The sequence below is a fragment of the Hemicordylus capensis genome, chromosome 1, assembly GCF_027244095.1.
Source record: "Hemicordylus capensis ecotype Gifberg chromosome 1, rHemCap1.1.pri, whole genome shotgun sequence".
NCBI classification, from domain to species: Eukaryota; Metazoa; Chordata; class Lepidosauria; order Squamata; family Cordylidae; genus Hemicordylus; species Hemicordylus capensis.
In genome coordinates, this window is record NC_069657.1 from 134,435,207 (window position 1) to 134,450,074 (window position 14,868).

Sequence of the window (14,868 nt, forward strand, 5' to 3'; positions counted from 1 at the left end):
AGCTGTAGCTTTCTGGTTCAAATCGGCCCAGGCATTACAGAGTTGATAGTAGGACGGATGGACACACACACAGAAAGCGGCGAGGGGATCTCCTAACCTTACCTTCCTTAAGGAAAAAAAAGGAAGTTCCTATTCTGCTCCAGTACAGTTTCAGTTTCCAGAGAGCTCCTGGCCGTGTTCCAAAGTAAGGGCAGCTTGTCCATCTAATTCAGCTTTCGGGGAAACGCTCAAAATGATTGGAAAGGAGAGACGTTACAGAGGCGGGCAAAAGAAATGAAAGCTAACACTTATGGCGATCACGTGATTCCTAGGAAAGCAAATGCCATATATGGTCAGCCGCAGCAGCTGTCATACTTTGCATCATCACGGAAGTGGAGAAGTGCTTCGGCAAGGTCTGTCGAAGAAAAAAAGTCTGTAAAGTAAAACGGCACCCCACACTTGCTGGCCCGTTCGAAAGATGATTCCTTCTGATTGGCTGTCGGTGACGGCCATGTGCCATTCTAAGCCAATGGCAAGAACCCTGCCTGGATATATAAGGTAGCTGTAGGAGGCGGGATTGTTTTGATTATTTCTGCAACTCTACAACCTTCGAAATCATCCCATGGTAATAAAGGTAACTGAGTTTTCTCTTCTTATTGAGTGTCTTGGACAGAGATATATGAAGGCAAAGAACAAAAAGGTGGGGGTAGTTGAGCCAGAGCATTTTCAGGAGAAGTGAAACAAAATGGCTTGTGTTCCCTAATGCTTTTAATAGACTATATATTCTTCTTTTTTTTTTTTTTACTTTGGGTAAATGCGTAAAGAGCTTTGATATGTTGAGCATTTTTTCTTGATGTAGTAGCAATAGCATATGTTGAGCTCAACTTCTAAAAACAAAGTTTTGGGACTGTCTGAACACTGATTAGCTGCCCTGGAAATCCCAACGGAACCAGTTCTATTGCTTCTATGCTTCCAACCAACACTTGGTGGTCGAACGTGTGCAGAGTGGTATATGCTTGAAAAGCCAACGATAGATATATTGGAAAATCAGGTGCACATACCATACGATTAAAGCCTAGGGGTGTAGAAGGGTCTGCAAATCTGCACAAAACTTGGGTAGTATATGCTTATTTGGAAGGAAGGGCACTTCATATTTATTCAGAGGTATCTCTTCTACTAGTTGAAATGAGCAGTCCTGACACAAAAGAAGTCTTCTGTGCATTGGTAAGTGTGATGCTGTAATTTAGTACAAGAATTTTTTTTAATATTTTAATTTTTAATATTTTTAAAATGGGGATAATACATTGAGAGGTCAAAAGCCTTTCACACTGAATTACTGGGTCAACTGTTTATTTTCTTTAAAATGCAGAAGTCATGCTGTTGTATTTAGAGGAAGTCTGGCATTTGGATTCAAAGAGAAGCAGACTAGTTCTTCTGTAGCACTTTCAGTAGATAAAGCTTCTTAAGGCTTGTGCAAGTTAATGATCTGTTTACAGTCCATGTTTGCAATGCTGAAAGAGGCCTCTAAAAGCTGCAAATATGTCTGTTACAGTATATAAATCTGTAGTTCTATGCTAATCTGTGATTTGGGTGTAGACACAAACTAGGATCTCACATCCACGCAACTTGGTCTAATAAAATAAAATTCCATCCTTCCCCCCCCCCCCCGCACATTGAGACTAATGCAACAATTGCTGTCTAAACTGTCCCCACCTCATTAGTTGCATCATCAAGGGGAATCCTGATTACCGTCATCCAAAGGAAGCACTGCTTGTTTAGAACGGATAGACTGTCTATAATTGCAGTGTGTTTGCAGGCAGGGAAAGCTGCCAGGTCCTTTCCCAGAGGTGGCGCTGTCCCTTTTGAGTCCACAAAGTGTGCTTGTTTGCCCATCTCAACCTGCTACTTTGCAAAGTTAGTCTCGGTAAGCAGAACAGGCAGGAGGCTGAGTAAGAGGATATGTGAAACCAAAGAATGAACTGGGACGCATAGGGGGCGGGGGGGGGGGAGCAGCTGCAACAGCTTTGCTTGGTTCACTTGAAAAAATAGGGTCTGTCAATCCACGCAGGTAACTGCATTCCTTTCTAGATGCAAATCAAGGTAACTGCATAAAGAGAAACCAGCACTTAATCTTTCCTTCTGTTTCTTTTTATTATATGGTCTCCTGAGGCTTTATTTCATATTGCCAGGATCTTTGAAATGTTGAAAGAACTTCCTAGAAGCATGCATGTCGCATGCGACTCTGTCTATGAAGCAGCTGTGGCCATCTACTCCAGCTTTTAAGTGCCTCTTTATGATCATTATTGACACAGGGCTTTCTGGAGCGCTTCCCAAGGTATGTGAGGACAGGCTAGCTGCAGGTCTCTGGCTTGGAACATAGGAAGCTGCCATATGCTGAATCAGACCATTGGTCCATCTAGCTCAGTATTGTCTTCAAAGACTGGCAGCGGCTTCTCCAAGGTTGCAGGCAGGAATCCCTCTCAGCCCTATCTTGGAGATGCTGCCAGGGAGGGAACTTGGAACCTAGATGCTCTTCCCAGAGCGGCTCCATCCCCTGAGGGGAATACCTTACAGTGTTCATACTTCTAGTCTCCCATTCATATGCAACCAGGGTGGACCCTGCTTAGCTAAGGGGACAAGTCATGCTTGCTACCACAAGACTAGCTCTCCTCTCTTGATTGCTTTGCAATCTAGAGATCAACGCACAAGGAAAACAGAAGGAGGGGAATGGAGGCAAAAGTAAGTGGGGGAAGAATATGTGAGTGTTTCAGTTATGTGTACTGTACTTGAGTTTAGCCCCCATTCCCTACTACAGCGTGCCAAAAGCTTTGTGGGAAATGTGGGTTTTAAGAAGGGGTTTGAAAGAAGTTAGAAAGGAGGCATTGCACAGGAGTGCCTGGAGGCAGCCCCATACTAGGGGCAGCAAGACTTCTCAGCAGGGGTGGGGAGAAAGCCATGCAGCTAGCCAAGCAGCAACACAGCATTCTGTGTTAGAAGTACCTCCCTTGGTTCTGCTGTCAGTCTGCAATTTAAAATTGTGGCTGCTTGGCTGGTAAAGCAGCCCGGAGATGGAGAAGGGGCATGTGTGACAGGGAGGTGGAGTTGGCGCCACCTGCTGGCAACACAACAGCGCAGTGGTGTCTTGGAGTTGCCTCAAGCGGAGCCATTGCTTGAGCCACCTGCTTTGAGAACTTTTTGTTGAAAAGCGGGGAATAAATACCTTTAATATAATTGATGGAGGCCAGTGTGGTGTAGTGGCTAGAGTCTAGGACTAGTGACACCCTCCAGCCATGAATCTCGGGGTGATGATCTTGGGCCAGTCACAGTCAGTGTTCCCTCCAACAGGGATTCCCAGATGCTGTTGACTACAACTCCCAGAATCCCCAGCTGCAATGGTTTTTGCTTGGAGATTATGGGAGTTGTAGTCAACAACATCTAGGAATCCCTGCTAGAGGGATTCTGGTCATAATCTCTTGGCCTAACTTGCCTTGTAGGATTATTGTAAGCACAAAATGCGGGTGTGAGGAGGGAATCCCTACACTTGTTTGAAGGACAGGATATAAATAGTACTAGTACTGTCTCTTAACATCTGTAGGAAATCACTGGTTGAGGTAGTCATCAGTATGTGAATGACACGTGGTTCTATTTCCCCTTTCTATCTGACCAGCTGTGGTGGTTTTCCTCCTTGAATTACTGGCCACATTTTAACAGGCAGAGTGAATAAATGGAAACTCGGTCCAGACAAGACAGAGTTGCTCATGGTGGATGGCCTAGAACTGGAGAAGAAGTGAAAATGCTTCACCTCTGGGTGGAGGTGCACTCTCCTTAAAAGAGCAGTTTGGGAGCCCTTCTGGCTTTTGGGTGGAGGTTTATGGCTTGGGGTGTGCTTATCGTTGACTTTGGCTGATGCAGCTGCACGCCTTCTTGGACAAGAGTGACCTTGCCCATGCTGGACATGTGACTTCTTGACTGGACTATTGCAAGGCACTGCATGCAGGGTGTCCTTAGACAGCTGAGGAGCTTCATTTGGTCCAAATGCAGCAGCCAGGTTGGCAACCAGTTACATTCCAACCAGCGTTGGCATATATGCTCCTGGTGGGTGACACCTGCAGCCAGTCTGTTTACAGGCCAAATCCAAGTTGCTGATTCTTTCCTTAAGCCCTTGTATGGCTCGGGACTAGAGTGCCAATTGGCCAGATAACTTCTGGCCCACACAGTTGTGGCAGTTCTTCAGCTCCTATGCCTGTGCTGGGTGTGAGAGGCAAAAGCTGGTGTTCCTACCCCCGCCTGTCTTTGTGTTCACTTGGTTGCAGCTGAACCATGTGGTAGCTAAGCTGTAATACCCAACAAAGCATACCAAATCTACCAAGTCTGCTGATTTTGGTTACCCCTTCTGTTTTCCTCTGTCTTCTACAGAGTCCACTTGGGATTTTCTTCATTAATCTCCAAGACAACATTAAGTCCAAGGCCAGACGTGTGCAGACGTCCAAGTTCCTCAAGATACAATGGCTGCATCTACAAATGAAAGGTGAGTTCCCCTGTGGCAGTGAGATGTGTGTAAAACTGTGGGGCGGGGGAAGACTGGGTTTTTATGCACTATGCTGCATTTAGCCATATCGGCTCTAGTAACTATGTGAATATTTGCTAGGTTGTTTAGAAGGGCAATTTCACATGAATAGCCTTGAACATGCTGCATCTGACATGATCCTGATGTTACTAATACTAGTTTGTTATTAGCATGAGCCTCAGGTTTGCATGCTCTCCCCACTCTCTTGCACATCAGGTGAGGAAATGGAAAGCTTCCTTTCCTGGTTTGTAACAAAACCTGTGTTCATCTAAACTTGGGAAACGATAGCCTGAAAGCTCCCTTCTACAGTCTGAACAATCTTCTCCCTTGTGCACAATAGGGATTTGTCCTTATGGACTCTAGTATCTCTGGAAAGGCTAGGTTTCCCAAAGGCTCTGCCATTGAAGCATCCCAAGTGATGAAGAAAGTGGGAATTGCTTTCCCATCTTTGCTTTTGGGAAATAGCTTGGTTTGCTGAGCCCAGTTCCAAAGCAAACCAATGTAAATATGTTGCTTGCTAGTTGAGTCTGTTCATTAAACAACTCTCCTATTATGAACTATGATTTGGATTGGTCTTTGGTTTTAAAGCAAATAAATTGACTTCTTCAGGAATTCATACTGAACAGTATAGACAAAATGGTAAAATAATTTACCTTTCTTTTTTTTTTTTGCACTCTGCTACACTAATGAGAATTTAATATCACTAATGATAGTTGCATCACATGTAAAAGTCCGGTTTCATAATCCTTGTACTACCTTCTTCCACAACTTTGTGACAGTAATAAGAAACACAGCTAGTTCTTTCAGCCAAGTAAATCACTATAGCTGCTGGGATGCTCACCTGTAGCAAGCTTCCTCCTACGCATGAGCTGCTTATTCATGGGCTTCTCTAGCTGTGGAATCTACAGGGCTGTAACACTGAAAGCTGAGACCGTAGAGTGAGGCAAGAGTTTAAAACGGACTGAATAGAACAGGACTTGAACTAGGTGGGGTCTGGTTTTGGACACACTAGAGCTGGGCTTGGTCCAGCACAAGTCCGAACCAGTTTGGGAGCCAGGCTTGGTCAGGCTCAAGTCCAAACCAAGGACTCGGCTTGGTGCGAGGGGAACAGAAACAAATGAAGTTGGTGGATTTACCGCCATTGAAGGGCTTTGGGGGTTGTTGCCATGAGGGGGAGGGTCTCCTGAGTTTACTTCTCCCTCCCCTCCATTGGCCTCCCCCAGTCTTAGTCTGTTTTCAGCCTGTTCCAGGCCTCTCTGCAGTAGCCATTTTTCAGGCCGCCGCACATGTACACTGGCCCTAACCAGCTCAACCTCAAGCCGAACTGGGCCCAGTCCAGCTTGAGGAAGAGCCAGTTTGAGTGCAAGCTGGCTTGACCTCAAGCCAGCTCGCACATCCCTAGAAATTAGCATCTCTCTCTCTCTCTCTCTCTCTCTCTCTCTCTCTCTCTCTCTCTCTCTCTCAACTCTTTTTTGCCAGAGGTTTTCCACAAGTGATTTCCAAGACCCTGTTACATGCACCCTCAGTACGTCCAGTATCGTTGCTCTTATGCTTGTTGTAGTGGTTCTTGGGGTATTTGCTCAGAAGCTAAATTTTGCTCGTTGCTCTTGTAGAGGCCATCAAAGGCCCCGTTTCTTTGACTGGCTGGTTAATGAGATTGACAGTGGAAAGTATGAAGGCTTATACTGGTTGGATGAGAGCCACACGACCTTTCGTATCACTTGGAAACACCATGCGAGGAAGAGCCTAGTGGCTGACGATTACAAGATTTTTGAGGTATGGATCCCTTCCACCAAAACTGGCTTCTCATGTGTCAAAAATGATAATCTTAGGTGGTGGTATTTATTTAGAAGCTTAAAAGCTTATTTACAGCTTTTCAACAAAACAGTTCTCAAAGTGCTTTACATGTGAAAAGAATAAGAAGTTGCCTGTTTCAAAGGGGCTCACGGTCTAGAAAGGAACATACCAGCAACAGCTGCTGAAGATATATTGCTCTCCTTCTGCCTTATAGGGGGGTGGGTAGTTCTTCTCCTGGTTAAACATGAGTGCCCCCACTTTCAAAGGTGCCTCTCTGCCCAGTTAACAGGGGCCATGCATAAAAACTACAAAACGACCATTTCTGGTCATGAGCTGCCCTTTTGAGTCACTGCAAGATGCTTGAAATAGATGTTTTGCATGTGCATGTTAGGACAAAGTGCCACACTTACCAAAGAATGTGGACTCTGGTGTGGCAGAGGTGCATGAGGAGCCACCCTAAGGCTACCAACTGCTGAGTACCAGTTGCAACATGGAACCTGACTTCCCTCAGGGCAGCCTTCATCCTTCCGTCTCTTCTTTCCTGTTTCTCCATGTGGAAAGGCGTATGCTATCTTCAGTGGAAAGCACACTGGAACATCATCCAAATGGAAAACCAACTTCCGCTGTGCCTTGGAGAGTACAAAGAGGTTTACACTGGTAGCGGAGTATAAAGACCCCGATCCCTATCGTGTGTACAGAATTCTCCCTCTCAACACCTGCACTGCATCAACTACTAATTCTTCTTCTGATAAAAGTAAGGATAATGGGGATAGAGGGACTTACAGGAATTCTATGTTCTTGTCTCATTTGCTTGATAGCTCTGAGAGGGATTCCCCCACCACCAAAAGAAGTGGGGAGGAGAATCCACAACTTAAAGATCAAACAGCATGTAATGCTAGAGACAATAAAGTATCCGTGTGTTTTGGCTCCCATTAACATTGAAATAGCAGCTGCGAGGGACCCAGTCAGGGTGTGTTTTCACACAGCAGGCTTTACCACAGGTTTACTGCGAGTTTGAAGTTGCCCAAAAAAACGATGCAAAAAGTGGATTTTTTTTTTTACCCCAGTTATAAATCGGGCTACACAATGAAAAACCTGAATTGTGTGTGAAGTGCTCCCCGATAGTTCACAGAGACTTTGGGGTAAATCTGGCCAATATTTGAACGCACACCCTCCATTCCAGAGAGGATGTGAGCTAAAAGCCCTGTGTGAAAAACACCCAGGACCGTGGATCAGGGAAGAGTACTTAGTCCTCTTTTTTCCCCTTGTTCTGCAAACACTGAACATTGTCCACCAAACTGCTATTTTAATTTTTTTTTTTTTAAAGGAAGCCCTGATGATGCTTCTAGCATCATGTGTGGTTCGACTCTTTTAAAGGCTTTAAAATCAATCACTGACAAGAACATTGCTCTAAATTATCTTTGCAAAGGCACCTGTGTCTTGGGAGCATTTGATATGCTGCAAAAAAATATGGATTCCTACTCATATGGAATATGGGCTGCAAACTCTGGTAATGTTTCAAGGGCATTCCTGAAAATCTTGTGATCAGGTAGGGCTGGGATGCTGGTCAATTGATTGGTCAGATACTGTTGTCCACTGTAGAGCTTGGCATATACACTCATTGTGGAGCAGGTAACCTTGCCTTGCATCTTTCTCCCCTCCCAATTAAGCTAAGTGGGGCTGAAGAAGCTTTTTAGTCCCAGGATTTAGCTGGCAAGATACCTCTGCAAGTAATAATATTGATTAGCTATAAATCAGAATAGCTGCAAAATAACTTGAGGGTCTGCAATTAATAGCCCTCCTTTGTTACAGTTTTTTTAAAGGAATTCAATTCTTGACCACTTTGATATATCTTAGCAATATCTAAATGATGAATAGACCAAGGAAATACATACCATTCTGTGCATAGCCCTACAGAAAACACCCTCAGGAACTGTAATTGGCTGAGGCTCCTTGGCATTTTGAGGCAGGGAGTGAGGAGGGTGAATTTGGAGTGGGGAATTAGTAACCAAGGAAAGGGTTAAACGGCCCTTGCTACCCCACTCTGTTCAGAATTGCCCCCCTAGTGAAGGAGCTTTGGGTTGCTTTGGATGAAAGGTTTGACCAGCCTCTCCCTGTGAGGAGTTCCCCATCGTTGTGCTGTCACATCGCCACATGCAGTGGGGGTAAGAATGTCTGAATTTTCCATCCCTACCAGATTTAAATACTACTTTAATGTGTGTGGCAAGGGCTGGCCTGGATGTTACCCTCTCTCACCTTCTTATGTGAAAAAGGCCAATTCCATGCTAGGGGTCATTAGGAAGGGGACTGAAAATAAAACGGCTAATATTATAATGCCCTTATACAAAACTATAGTGTGACCACGCTTTGAGTACTGCATACAATTTTGGTCACCACATCTAAAAAAGGACATTGTAGAACTGGAAAAGGTGCAGAAGAGGGCAACCAAGATGATCAGGGGCCTAGAGCACCTTTCTTATGAGGCAAGGCTACAACACTTGGGGCTTTTTAGTTTAGAAAAAAAGACGACTGCAGGGAGGCATGATAGAGGTCTATAAATTCATGCATGGTGTGGAGAAAGTGGATAGAGAGAAGTTCTTCTCCCTCTCCCATAACAGTAGAACCAGGGGTTATCCCATAAAATTATTGCCAGGAAATATAGGACCAACAAACAGAAGTATTTTTTTCACACAATGCATAATCCACTTGTGGAATTCTCTGCCACAAGATATGGTAACATCCAACAACCTGGATGGTTTTAAGAAGGGTTTGGATAACTTCATGGAGGAGAGGTCTATCAACGGCTATTAGTTGGAGGGCTATAGGCCACCTCCAGCCTCAAGGGCAGGATGCCTTTGAGTACCAGTTGCAGGGGAGTAACAGCAGGAGAGATGGCATGCCATCAACTCCTGCCTGTGGCTTCCAGAGGCATCTGGTGGGCCACTGTGCAAAACAGGATGCTGGACTAGATGGGCCTTGGGCCTGATCCAGCAGGGCTGTTCTTATGTTCTCATGAGGCAGAGTGCCAGGGAAATGTGTGCATGCTCGTTCCCACATAATTTGGTAGGCCAGTGGGATATATTGTCCAAACTGGCTCTTTGCCTTTTTACATCTTTCTTTTTAAACATTAATGGGGCTCTCTTGTATGCATTAGTGTGCAACATACAAGTCCCCTCCGCCCACAAGATGGAACTAATTGTGCATGTAGTTATAGTTAAGCTTACAACTTAACATCTTAAGTTCTTATTCAGCCAAAGATTTAACTTAACTTAAAAAAACAACAGTAGATTAAATTATTTGTATGTGGTTGTAGGGATTATTTAATTATTAAATTATTCTTTTAAGACTAGGTCTTAAGGTTTGAAAAGACCTTGCATTTAGGCAAAGCAAATTTTAAATGGGATATTAACTGTTCCAAAGATGGGTTTAGAATATGCAACATTAGGAAGATGCAGTTGCTGCTGTTCTTCACAGTCAGCATTAGGAATACTGGTTGGCATCAAGGGCAGTAGATGTGCTATAAAGATGAGCTTGCACTGGAGGGGGAGAGAGAGGGGGGGGGGAGAACTTGCTTGTGACTGCTGCTCCCACTTGCACTTCAAGGCGATTGAATTTTGACAGTCTGCTCTGCCTTTGGATATGCCTTAAGCTAGCTGAAAATATTTCCCTGAGGGCCTCATAGCCCTAGGGGACAGATTTTTGGGCAGCATAGGGCACTTCTGGAGGCAGAATGGACCATCAAAATGTGCTCCCCCACCACATCCCTGACACTGTGCAGCTAGGAAGGCTCTCCATGCACTGATGTGTCTTCCTGGCTCGTCCCCACTCTGTCACTGGATGTTTGCCACTGGCTTTATCGGATAATCCAGCCACACCTGTGCTGTGCAACTTTAAGTAACCCTATAACCATAGCCACAGCTGCACTAACTTAATATGCATCAATCAAATTAACATCATTGATCATGATTGTCCCAATCACTTACTATGAGCTCTAACCACTTATTGGTCAATGGACAGATTTTTCTTTTCGGAATAACACTGAGCATTTTGCTGAAAAATTTGGAGCCAAATATTTCAAATTGCCCAAAGGTTACAGAGTAGCATTGTCTGGCTTGGCGTCTGCACATAAAGGAGCTATAAATACAATGGAATGTTTGGCACACTAGAATTCCAAGTTGATCCAAATACAGTGTTTGGAACACAGACTAAAAGATGTTTAGGTGGTGTCCCCAATCTCCCTGTTTAGGACTTGATGCTCCTGAAGTGTGATCTTGATCCAGCTTGACTGAAGAGCATACAGGGTTTCTCTCTTCCTCTTGTAAAAGTTAATCTAAAAAACCTGTTTAGTTATGGTAAGATAGAGGAAGGGTGCATTATCCACAGGTACAACTCCCTACAGGTGACTCTTTTTGAGTGCAGAAGGATAAAATTACTGTGCATATTGATAATAAAATAGACTGAAGTGAAGTTTGCTGTAGGCATAAAGGTGGAAATTACACATCATGCTTACTAGTTTACTACTTAGATTTGCAGTAAATTAACATTTTAATTTCCAGAATACCTGCTCCTTACACAATAGAACATATAAACAAAACTAACTTCAATAAGAATTGAAGGTAGAGAAGTGACCCATGAGAATTAGCTTGGAATTAATTAAAATTGATGATATTCCCAAATGTAGTTAGTAACTTGCACATAAAATAATGCAGCTTCCTTGATTAGATATTCACTCTAGAAATGCAGTTTGTACCTAATTCTATCTTTTGTCCTCTCCCAGCCCCTTTTCAAGGCAACGGGAATGATTGTGAAGATGATCAAGTACATATAAGTCCTTACAGTGATGGACTCCCAGCTCTGAGTCAACCCATACATCAAGTACAGGTATAAAACTAGGAACTACTAGGTTTAAGAAAGTTCTATATGTTGGGAACTGGTCTACATTGCCCAGTAGATTGTCCTGAAAAGTGGTGCTGGTGCAAGCAAAACCCTAGTCCAGGGATTTGCTTGTTTATGATATCTCTCACCATTTGCTCAGAAGCACACATTACCAAATTCTTCTTTAACATTTCTGTGACACTAATCCCCAGTTCCTGCTGTTGCTTCCAGCCTATGCAGGTAGTGGATTGGAGCAAGGAACAGCTAGCCTAATTGAAGTAATCCTTCAATTAGGTATGATTTTGTAGGCCTGTACAATATCTGTTAAAAACTGGACATCGGGTCTCATGCCCCATGGCATGAACATCATGGGCCGTCAAATTTCCTCATGGTTGTGGCAGCTCCCAACTGAGCTCCACAAAACTATCCCTATAAACCAAATGATTTACAAATTCTCCTGGAAACCATCTAGGATCAACTGAAGGGAGAAGCTACTACTAGTTTAACCCTTGATGGAGACTACTAGAAGCAAGAATTTTTCAAACAGCAAGTATCCTTGATGGTTTCCAGGAGAATTATTGATTGACTGATTGCATTTATATACTTCTTAATATCAAAATCTAAGCGGCTTACACAATTAAAACATAAGATAAAATATAAAACATTTAAAATACATAAGATAAAATAGATAAAAATACATTAAAAAGGCCAAGTAGCCTCAATAAATAAGTGATGCCAGTTGTCTTCTTCATGTGGCAGGAATCTTCCTTTAGGCTTCATAGCACTAATAAAGGGTGTCTATGCCTCACTAACCGTCACCTTGAGTGGTGCAGCAGGGAAATGCTTGACTAACAAGCAGAAGGTTGCTGGTTTGAATCCCCGCTGCTACTATATTAGGCAGCAACAATGTAGGAAAATGCTAAAAGGCATAATCTCATACTGCGCAGTAGGGGTGTGTCCGAACTGGTCCGGCGGCCATTCTAAGGAATGGCCGAACTGCCGGACCGGTTCGGCCCTTGCTGGTTCGGGTCCGGGTGGGGGTTATAACTTTAAGGGCGGGAGGGCTTTCTTACCCCTCCCGCCTCTTCACCCCCTCCAGTGCCCGTATTTAACTGAATAAGGGGGCGCTGGAAACCAGCCGCCGCCGCCCCCCCAGCAGATTCTAATACAAAGGTGCCCATATCCCTGCCGTCGCCCGCCCGCCAGCCAGCCCTCCCTCCCTCCCAGCTGCCCGCCCGCCCGAGTCCTTACCCAGCTGCAGGAGAAAACGAGAGGAGCTCCCGGACAAAGCTCCTCTCGTTAGAAAGGCCTGCTGCAGAATGAAGGCGCTTTGCGCGCGCGTGCATGTGCGCACCGCAAAGGACGCCGGAGGCCCGGTCTACCCGCCGGGAAAAGGCCGGGTAGACCGGGCCTCCGATCGCCGGAGGCCCGGTCTACCCGGCCTTTTCCGGGCGGGTAGACCGGGCCTCCGGCGTCCTTTGCGGCGCGCGCAAAGCGCCTTCATTCTGCAGCAGGCCTTTCTAACGAGAGGAGCTTTGTCCGGGAGCTCCTCTCGTTTTCTCTTGCAGCTGGGTAAGGACTCGGGCGGGCGGGCAGCTGGGAGGGAGGGCTGGCTGGCTGGCTGGCTGGCAGGCGGGCGATGGCGGCAGGTGTATGGGCACCTTTGTATTAGAATCTGCTGGGGGGGGCGGCGGCGGGGGCGGCTGGTTTCCAGCGCCCCCTTATTCAGTTAAATACGGGCGCTGGAGGGGGTGAAGAGGCGGGAGGGGTAAGAAAGCCCTCCCGCCCTAAAAGAAAGGGCCCCCCTTCGGTGCCGGTCCGGACTGGTCCGGACCGTGCACATCTCTACTGCGCAGGAGGAGGCAATGTTAAATCTCTCCTGTATTCTACCAAAGAAAACTACAGAGCTCTGAAATCGACTCGATGGCACACTTTACCTTTACTTTCTGAAACATTTCTGACTAATGTTTCATCATTTCCCCTCACCCTTGGCAGCCCTTATACAACTGATTAAATGTATACATTCAATTACCTTTCCAAACATAAGATTCCTTGTTTTTTTAAAGCAGTTCCTACACTATATTATTTTCAATGTTTTCAGCTAAGAATCTTAGATTACCTTTGTTTGCTGTGACTCAAACAGCCATGGATTTAAGAAAATTTTCACACTCCAAATGTGTCATACTGAAATGCAATCTGTAATGTGACTGTGTATTGCTTATTTTCTTCTGTGCGTTTTCTTCCATACTTGGCGTTTTAACCAGAGTCTTAAATTGCTTTTGATTCTCTCTTCTGTCTGTATTCATGGAAGATAATGTGGAAGAAAGGAATTTGTAATGTGAATAGATATTTAGCCAACAAAGACTTAAATTCTGTTTGTAATATGAATATAAAACAAGAGCCACTTAAAATGAATGGTCCTCATAACATGTGAGGTTTAGAGTGTATGAGGCTCAAAATAATGTAAACCTCATAAGACTAGATTTGATGGCAACTTCCCTTATTTCAGCCCTGGGCAATTTGCTTGGAATGCCCAAACTAGTTTGTCTTCATTCTGTACAACCACATCTTAAAAGTTAAGGTGCTAACTTGTACCTCAAGCAGTTGAAAACACAATTTCTCCTTATTAATATTGGGAAATTGCATCAGTTCCTTAAATGCCTGCCTCCAGGCAGTAATGGGCTGGATAAGGGATAATAAACTGAAGCTGAATCTAAGCAGATGGACATGCTCATTGTGGGGGCTCGTAATCTGCAAGAGGGGATAGAACTTCCTGTCTGGACAAGGTTACAGTCCACCCATTCCTTGAGAAGAATGACCTGAAAACGGTGGTACACCAGCTGGTAACCTCCAGGTTGGCCTACTGTAACGTGCTCTATATAGGGCTGCCTTTGTGCCAAGTTAGGACTCCCCAGTGCTTAGCACTCCCCAGTGCAGTCCAAAATGGGGCAGCGAGATTGATCTCTGGGATATCCTGGAGAGACCATATCATGCCTGTTCTTAAACAGTTGCATTGGCTGCTGATATGTTTCCAGGCAAAGTGCTTTAAAGCCCTGAATGGCTTGGGTCCTGGTTACCTGAGAGATTGCCTTTCTCTACAAAATCCCCACCGCTTATTAAGATCAACAGGAGGAGTCTGTCTTTGGGTGCCACCAGTTCATCTGGTGGTGACCTGGGATTGGGCCTTCTCAGTTGTTGGCCCATGGACATGAGAATTATCTTCCTTGGAGGCCTTCAAAACCCGGGAAATCTAGTTTTAATTGGTTTAAATATTTATTTTAATGTTGTGTGTTTGATTTGAATGTAAACCATCCTGAGCTACTCTAGCAAGAGAGGGGTGTGGGAGATGGAGAGGGAGAGGGAGAGAGAATAAAAGGGTTAAAGATCCTGGGATGAGCTTCAGTGCTCAATCCAAAAATGGCGAGAACAGCATGCAGGAAACAAAAAGGTCTGACAGAACTTTGTCTGGTTCACAGGAGGAGATAGATGTTGTTTTGGGAACTCTGTCACTGGAAAATCCAGTCCCAGGTAAGCTGACAATCTGATTTTGTGATTGCTCATTTACATTTTATTACCCTAAATGTCAATTGGTGCAGATGTTTAGAACACCTTATTAGACATATTTGACAGCATGCACCTTTTATAAAGCA

The 14,868-nt window shown here is 44.7% G+C and overlaps 1 protein-coding gene across 5 annotated transcripts in view; it reads left to right on the plus strand.

Annotated features, from left to right (window-relative positions):
• Positions 1-389: 389 nt before the first annotated feature.
• IRF7 (interferon regulatory factor 7) overlaps positions 390-14,868 on the plus strand; it is a 31,458-nt gene continuing 16,979 nt past the window's right edge. The window contains exons 1-8 of one of the 5 annotated variants that reach the window (XM_053287663.1): positions 390-613; positions 2,169-2,314; positions 4,396-4,507; positions 6,160-6,322; positions 6,905-7,097; positions 7,671-7,853; positions 11,121-11,224; positions 14,695-14,746. In XM_053287663.1, coding sequence (XP_053143638.1) covers positions 4,485-4,507; positions 6,160-6,322; positions 6,905-7,097; positions 7,671-7,853; positions 11,121-11,224; positions 14,695-14,746 — 718 coding nt within the window. In that variant the 5' untranslated portion in view covers positions 390-613; positions 2,169-2,314; positions 4,396-4,484. Of the gene's footprint in view, positions 614-1,159; positions 1,204-2,148; positions 2,315-4,395; positions 4,508-6,159; positions 6,323-6,904; positions 7,098-7,670; positions 7,854-11,120; positions 11,225-14,694; positions 14,747-14,868 lie in introns of those variants that run through there. The other 4 variants (XM_053287664.1, XM_053287667.1, XM_053287666.1 and 1 more) reach the window with 4 other exon arrangements.